The sequence below is a fragment of the Corvus brachyrhynchos genome, unplaced genomic scaffold (genome assembly GCF_000691975.1).
Source record: "Corvus brachyrhynchos isolate BGI_N302 unplaced genomic scaffold, ASM69197v1 scaffold115, whole genome shotgun sequence".
In the NCBI taxonomy this organism is placed as follows: Eukaryota; Metazoa; Chordata; class Aves; order Passeriformes; family Corvidae; genus Corvus; species Corvus brachyrhynchos.
The window spans coordinates 11,465,647-11,473,673 of record NW_008239553.1 but is presented as its reverse complement, the minus strand read 5'-3'; the positions used below and the strand labels follow the sequence as shown (position 1 = coordinate 11,473,673).

The window sequence follows — 8,027 nt, the reverse complement described above, 5'->3', positions numbered from 1 at the left end:
GGCCGCAGCGCATCGCACACAGCCCACCCTGCTCTTTGAGCCGGGGCAGGGGCTCTCGTGAGGAGGAGCGAGTAAATTAGCCTCCCCCAAACACGTTCCCAGCTTTTAATAACCTTCAGTTCAAATTAATAGGTACTTCTCCTTCTGAGCAGACATAGCGAGGACAGCCCCCAGTTCAGCTTCACACGCCTTGTCACAGATGTTTGTGTTGAGCAAAGGGTTCATTTGGGTAGACCACAAGTGGGAAATACTGTTTTAAAATCTCAAAAGGTTGGCTTTTGCTTTTTTTTTTCTCTTTTTATTACAGGATCATTTGTGAGTGGACATCAGAAACAGGCTATTTCAGTCCAAGAGAGTATCTGGAAAGGCTTAGAGTCTGCAATGAAAAAGTATAGAAATATTCCCTGTGGTGACCTTAGCATGTACCTTACTATAGCTACTACACCCCCCAAGAAATAAGGTAGAACCAGGGGGGAATTCACTTCCACTACATTCTATAATACAGAGGCAAACTAATAGTACCGAGTATAAAAGCCCCAAGCATAAAAGCCCCAAGCCTATCTACACCACAGCTGCTATGTACCTACAACAGCGCACTTTAATTACAGCACTTAATGCAGCAGCCATTTTCCCACATCATGTCCTTTCTAAAGACTTGTGATTGCATAGCAATGGAAAGAGAACACTTACAGGTACATCTACCACTTGGCTGCCATCCCTGTTTTGGGGTACAGCTTCATCAAAACACAACCGTAAGACAGTGAGTGATCTGGATTGTGGTAAGACAGGATGTCCTGTGCAACACAGCTATACACGCTGGTTTTTTGGCACATGGCACTGGGATTCAGCATAGCCACAGCTGTTACCTTTTGGGAACTTTTCACAACTTTCTTTTCAGCACTACAAGCACATTTGGGATGAAGTCCAACCTGCTATGGCCCTCATCTTTCTCAGCTGCAGGAGGTGTACCCTTCTACCATCCCATCTGGATCTCGGGAATCCTGCCTTTTGGCACCAGCTTCTGTGTGCTGACCATCACCCTGGCACAGGCAGCAACACTTAACATTTCAAACTACCTGAGACAGGCACTGCCCCTCAGGAGGCTGGGCAGTGAAAGAAGCAGCTGACAGAATGCTCAGAGCCTCCTTCTGCTGCCTCACGCCCCAGGGTCCTGAGTGAGCTGGTACCTTACGCTGGGCACATGGCAGGCCTAACTAACAGCTGTGGAGGTTACCAACAATTGTCCAAAGGTGCTTCAGATTCTGTGGTTTGGTACCATGCTCATTCCTTGCAAGCATGGCCAGCATTAGCAGCATACACCTTGTAATACACTACCTCAGATTAAAGGAGTGAATACAGGATGCCTGCTTCTATTAGGATCCATATAGGAGGATCTTTTTAGATATCCATCCTAACTCATAACCTGTTATAGCCTTAGATTAATTTTCTTATTAGTTTTAAAATTACAGAAACTGTTTCTTGTGAAGTCTTTTTTGTGCAGATAGTTGTTGAATGATTGTCCACTACTTTTCAATTATCAGCTTTGCATTTCAGTACTGTGAACTACATCAGATTATGTCTTTTGAAATAAATATAACCCAGACCACAATAATGGAAAAATCCTGTTATATAATCTGTATGCAGTCTGTAGTGCTATTTTTAAATGCATGTTTCTGCTGTATGATCACTCCTTAAATTATACAAAAGACCCTACTAAATCACTCTGCCAATCTGCAAGAGTTGTCTTACCACCCCAACCACCCCCCGACCTGAAGTTGCCTACTACTTTCTTTCTCTTTTAATATAAACATAAAAAATACTCAGGTTCCACAGCTGAACTCATGACAGATTCTTGGGAGAAAGTGTCAATGCAAGTTTGTGACACTGTGTTCAGCACCTAAGCAAGTCCTTCAGCATCGAGCTTACATGAAAAGGGATCACACTGTTGTGTTCAGGTTACCAGTGCCTTGCATTTCTGTATTTTGACCAAGTTAAGATCAAAGGGGAAGGAGGGAAAGATTCCCATTATATGACAATGAACAGGTTGGAAGGAAAAATGACTGACCTTACAGTGGAGCAGGAAAAAATATAATCTGAAGCTACTTCAACTGGCTTTCTCATGAGTGTTTTTCAATTTTCTTTCAACCTTGTAGCTCCCTAGAATTTCAAATGAAGGTACAACTTCTTGTGGAATTGAATCTTACCAGCAAGAGATTTTTCTTACTTGCCTTCCCTTCAGTCTTTAGGAACAGGTCACAAAACACCAGCAGCCTTGTGGACCATAGGTTGAAATTTACTGGCAGAAAGAAATGAAGCTTTCAGACTGCTGAGAGATCAATAATACATCATAACTCATCCCACTGGGAAAATTGGAAAATTTCTCCCCACTACCCATCTACCTATGATCCACATTTTAGGCTACAGGACACATATGAGACCATTTGTTTGTTCTGTGCATGATTGCATGACCAAAGCAACACTTTATCAAAAGTTCACCCTCCTCTCCAAGAAAAAAAAAAACCTATCTTGAACATTGAATGCCTAGTTACCATTTGGTTTGCGATTGAAAAATTATTGAAAACAACCCTGAAGAACTGTATCACATCAGCTTTTGTTCAAAAACCATCTGTTGGTCAGTGAAGCCAGTCTATTTGCATAACACATCTTCACCCTTTTTCTCACAGGGGACCTCCATCTCTCAAAGTGAAGCTGATCTATTCCCTTTGCCTTGTCCCTTCTCTTGCCTACACCCTTCTTGCTCCAAGAACAGCTTGCTCTGGCAAACAAAACATACTAACTGACCAGAAGGCATCTTTCTTTGCTAGGAAAAGGTTACCAAAATATGAATTATGGGGGCAGAGTGGCAAAGAGCAGTGTGTGAGAGCAACATACAGCCTGGTCAGACCTTACTTAGTGAAAAGATGACAAAGACAGTATTTCTGCTGCACCTAAGACACCATTAGCTTTACACAGTAAACTGAGGCAGCTAGAGTGCCCCTCTTCCTACAGTCTGGCTGGATTTTTGCATGCACATGTACATATACACATATGTACATACAAATATGCATAGCTGTTCATGGTTATACAAACATTTACATGTACATTCAGGTTCTGAGGAGAACTATTTGAGTTCCAGGTAGTTTTCAGCTACCCCATGATTTAGGCGAAGAAAAGCCCTTTTGAAGTCTGAATGGTTATTATCTAAGAGCAAAAAGTAGAGATAGTTCTCCTGTACAACCAAATCTCACCTTTATACAGAAGAAAGTGATGCAGAAGCAAAATTGAGAAGTGCTTGCTTCTTTCCCTTTCACCTACAAGCTTTACAAATACTGAATGTCCTTTGGAAGGACTTTGGACTTTGCAGTCAGGCTCTAAACCAAGAGAGAAAAGGTTTAGACTCTCATGCACTGAAAAACATTACTGACTACAAGATATCTGCTTAACATCTTAACAGTAATATTTGACATAATGCCACTTCAGTAAGTTAATGTCATAGCTCACTTAACTAATAAAATTATTTTAGAATATCTGGTCAGCAAGTAAGAAGATCATAAGATATTTCAGTTCCTTCAGCACTGGACAGCTACTAAGAAATCGACACACGGGTAACATCCCTTACTGCTTTAAAATGTAACTCACTCAGCGAAAGATCATTCCCCTGGAAAAGGCTTATCACATTCAAATGCTTGTTTCATGAATGGAAGCCATTTTCCATCCTCTCAATAGCTTAGATGCTGGTGCTTTAACTCAGATGGGACCAGACCAGGAATCCATCCTCTTTAACACCCTTTGACACCAGCCAACACCAGGTATTTCTGCAGAAGGCAAAAAGGCTGCTCAGAGATGTAGAGGTGAAGAGTCTGCCCCTTCAAGTTCCACCCTTATCTCTGATCAGCTCAAATTCTGAACATGGAGTATAATGGTTCAGTCTAAATGTAACTCCAGTTTCATTTACTTGTCCCTCTGTTCTTGTACTACAAGACAGAACAAGTTCTCTCCTTTCCTACTTGTTCCACTATTCAGTTTTATAAAGACTCAATATCTGTCTTTCCAGCGCCATAATAGGAAAACTCTGACTCATTTTATTGCCCTTCTTCCAACCCTTCTACTTTAGGGAAACTCCTTTTCAGACATTGAGTTGTACAACACACTTTATTTCATGTGAAGTCCAGTGACTCAGAATATTTTGGTCATACTATGTTCTAGCATCCATTGTTGGCCACAGCTCTATGTGTCTTCAGCAATAAGCAAGCTACCTTTCTTCTGCTAGTAGTGTTAAATATTTCCTTAGTGCATGAGTAGATAATTTTTCTCCATTAAAAAAAACAAAACTAAACAAACAAAACAAACAAAAAAAACCCCAACCAAACAAAAAACCCTCACCCCCCCCAAAACAACAACGACAACCCACCAAAAAACCCACCCACAAGCAACGCCCAACACCCTAGATCTTCATTAAGTGCAGTCTGTCATCTTTCTTGCTTAAGTTTTTCCAAATTACATACAGGTTCTGAGGTCCTTTAATGGCCATTTCCAAGGACTTTATTCTGACCACCAACAGCAAGGACTGCTGAGGTTCCTCACCATTCATGTCTCATTTCTGGAAATCCTGGCTTTCCATCATGGGGGTGGATGAGGCAATGGCTTTGGTGCTTCCTCCACTATTTGCTTTCAGAGGCATTTCTTTAATACAAGAAAGAACCAACATCCTTTTTTTCTAAGTATATTCACACCACATTGTCTTGTTTTGAGCATCCCAGAATAACTGCTTTCTATATTTTCTCTTGATTTAATAGTTCCCACTAGCTTATTATCTACTTTCATAAGAATTTTGAGAAACGGCTGTTCAAACCTGATCCAGGGATGAAATAAACCTAATACAGACTCAAGTGAATTTCAGATGTACCTGCATCAACTGAGAACAGCTATTGGTGTATCTACATCTTTTACCATTACAGCTTTGGATTACAGGACAAATATTACATGGAACTTTCTATCAGTCTGTAATAAACAGCTCTGACTGGAGAGCTAAATTACTGAAAAAGTGTCTTGTAACCTGAGAATAAATTTGACTATCTAAGCATACTTTAGTCTTTCTTACTATCTACATTTTGGTTGCTATGTACAAACCTTTTTCTTGCTTACTACAGTTTACTGTATGAACACGATTAACAGTTGTGGAAAGAAAACAAGCTGTTTCAAGGTTCACTCCGCTACTTCAATGAAAAAACACAACCAAAGTAACAGTAATTTCTTTTCAATAGATGATTTCTAATTTTTCTGAGAGAAAAAAAAAGATTTATGTAAGCAATATGCTTAAAAAAGTGTATAGCTGTCAGTGATGTTTCTCTTCCACTGTCCCACTTCCAGAAGTCTAAAAGGCACATGTCTAATGAAGGAGCAATGAAGTGCTAGGAGCACAGAGGAAGAGATGTAATTGATATATTTGAGTTACAGTGAAAAATTAGAAATATAAACAGCTTCACTGAGTGTGCAACATCAAGAAATTTTAGCCTGTTTTATGTCATAAATCTCTATCTGAAAACACAAGCTTCTATAATAAACTATTAGCTTAACCACTAAGTAAAATCAGTGTCCAAGAACATCTAGAAACCAGATAGCATTCTGACATCTAGCTACATGGATTTGAGGGTCCATTTATCAAATCTTTTATCTTCATCCCAAGCACACTAAAGGCACGGAAATTTGTGGCAGGGAACCTAACTTTTCCTCCTCAAAATAGAACACAATATCTTCCAATGTCCAAGCAAAAAATAAATGCAGCCAGCACACATGACATATTTGCTACTAACAAAGTATACATTTAAGAAAGGCATTCCAGCAGTCAGGAGTTTTATTTGCCAGGAATTCCAATTCCTTTTTATATATAAAAGTTTCTTCTTTTTACATAGGAAGCCTAGACACAAAGGATGCAAGAGTTTGTAAAGATTTCAGGAGGCTGCTGAACATGTCCATGTAAAAACCATTCTCAGAAGCCAATATTCAAAATAAGATGAAGACTGAAAACACCTCCTTTGAGGCAGCTCACATCCTGACATTAACACCTGCATGAGAAGTTTCTACAGAAAAAGCTGTTACAGGGATCTCAGTCCCTGAACTGTCAGTCTCAGTGGAAGAGCTTAAATATAAAGAAAAGGGAGCAAGAATCTCCTGTTTTCCAGGTACTGACTAATCCAGACATGTAATAGCTTCTCCCTTCATTGGAGTCTCATTCGTTTTTCAGGTGGTCCTTTAGCACCAGCACTCTGAGTATTCTTTACAGTCTCTTTTTCCTCTGGCTTGACAGCTTCAGGGGCCGGTTCTGGCTCCTTCTTGACTTGATCCACTAAAGATGTAACAGCAAAAGAAAGTTAAACCTCTGATTTTCACTCCTGAAGTACTCTTCAGAGTATTTAGAAAATATTGCTAATGTCAAAAGGGCAACATTAATTTCAAAGGTGTAAGAATAAGCAGGGAGTAAATTCATACTTATATGGGTTAAAAGGTGGAATAGATTGAAGTGATACAGTTCATGCCTTTCCTGTTTGAAGGTTGCCTATGATCAACTCAAACTCTTCACTCTTATCCATTACTTTGCACAATTAGGCAATGCCAGAATTCCAAACCATCTCACAGTAGCAGCAGCAAGAGCTTACATGGCAACTGAAAGATACTGCATACAGGGCCTATTTTTAAAGTCTTGTGAGAATATTACAGTTTTACCTGGGATAGGCTTTTCTCCGGGCTTTTGCTGTGGGGGAAGAAAAGAAAAAAACCAACACATCAGTGGAACCAAAGTTGAAATTCTCAACCCTTCCTGCTATTCATTTAGGAAGAAAATGCAAGCAATGCACTCTTACACACAAGAGGTGAGGGTAGAATGGGTCACTCAATACACTTTAAACAAAATCCAGTTAACATTTTATAACATTCAGCTTTTCCTCTGACAACTGAAAAACACTAAAGCAAAAAATATGCAGTTAGCCAGTCTTTCCCGCATCTCAGCAGCACTTTTGTGGGATGCTGTAAACATAATTTCCTTTACTCCCAAGCAGAAGTCCTGGTGGAACAAATGGCTACCAAAAACAGAGGTAATCACAACAACTTCACAGAATGCCAAGAATTTCCATGCTAACTAATGAGTCTCCAGAACAATGGAGTAACTAAAACAAAATACTGTGATGGCTTGATTGAGTTCACAAAAGAGGAAACTGGAAGCAGCAGCAACATCTGATAGCTGAGAACAAACCCTCTGTGATCAGATAAGGAAGGTGTATAATAAAATTCACTCTCATCGTTTCGCCAAGGTCTTAATGACTCCTGCGATTACAAAGGGAGATCCTACACTCCAATATGAGCCTTCATGTCAAATTTATTATCAAATCTGTGTTACTATTGCAGGAATACATGAAATTCCCATTCGGTTTCAGCTGTTCAAATACTTATGACTGTCTTTTAAGTTCTAAGTTACAGCAAAAGTTGCGGCTTTTGAGTGTCATACCTGAACAAATCTGGGTGGAAACTTTTGTCTTAGGTCTAAAAGCAAAGCATCTACCCGTTGTCTTTGGAAAATAGAGCTTGGTTCTTCTTTCTTCTTGGCTTTTGGTTTAGTTTTCTCTGCAAGTCACAGATATATTAGAGAAAGATGTATTAAAATTTATTTTCTCTTAGCAGCTCTTTGTTGTATGACAAGTTGGTATTTGTCTCTCCTCTGAACTTCACCTGTATTTTCTCACTGATACTGGTTTTTTCTTTTTTTTGTGGAAGACAGATTAAGGATGATTCTTACCTCCTGACAAACTGGTTTGGCTTCTGAAGATGTGTTTTGGTCCCCAGTGGGTTGAAGAGTTGCCCACTTTGTTGACACACAGCTCACCATTTTCATCTCCCACCCATGCCTCGATGTTCATTCCCACCAGCACAGAAGGGCAAGATTCCTTTCATCTGGTAGAGAGCCGTAACTTACCCTTCAGACACTTCATCTCACCTCTCCACCATCACTGTGCATTGCATCAAGCTTTTCCCTA

General features: G+C 39.8%; 1 protein-coding gene across 1 annotated transcript in view; it reads right to left on the bottom strand.

Annotated features, from left to right (window-relative positions):
* Positions 1–4,136: 4,136 nt before the first annotated feature.
* The window catches only part of MED6 (mediator complex subunit 6), a gene marked incomplete at its 5' end in the record, with an annotated part of 8,642 nt that continues 4,751 nt past the window's right edge, over positions 4,137–8,027 (bottom strand). The window contains 3 exons of the mRNA XM_017741622.1: positions 4,137–6,346; positions 6,724–6,751; positions 7,502–7,617. Coding sequence (XP_017597111.1) covers positions 6,219–6,346; positions 6,724–6,751; positions 7,502–7,617 — 272 coding nt within the window. The remainder of the gene's footprint in view (positions 6,347–6,723; positions 6,752–7,501; positions 7,618–8,027) is intronic.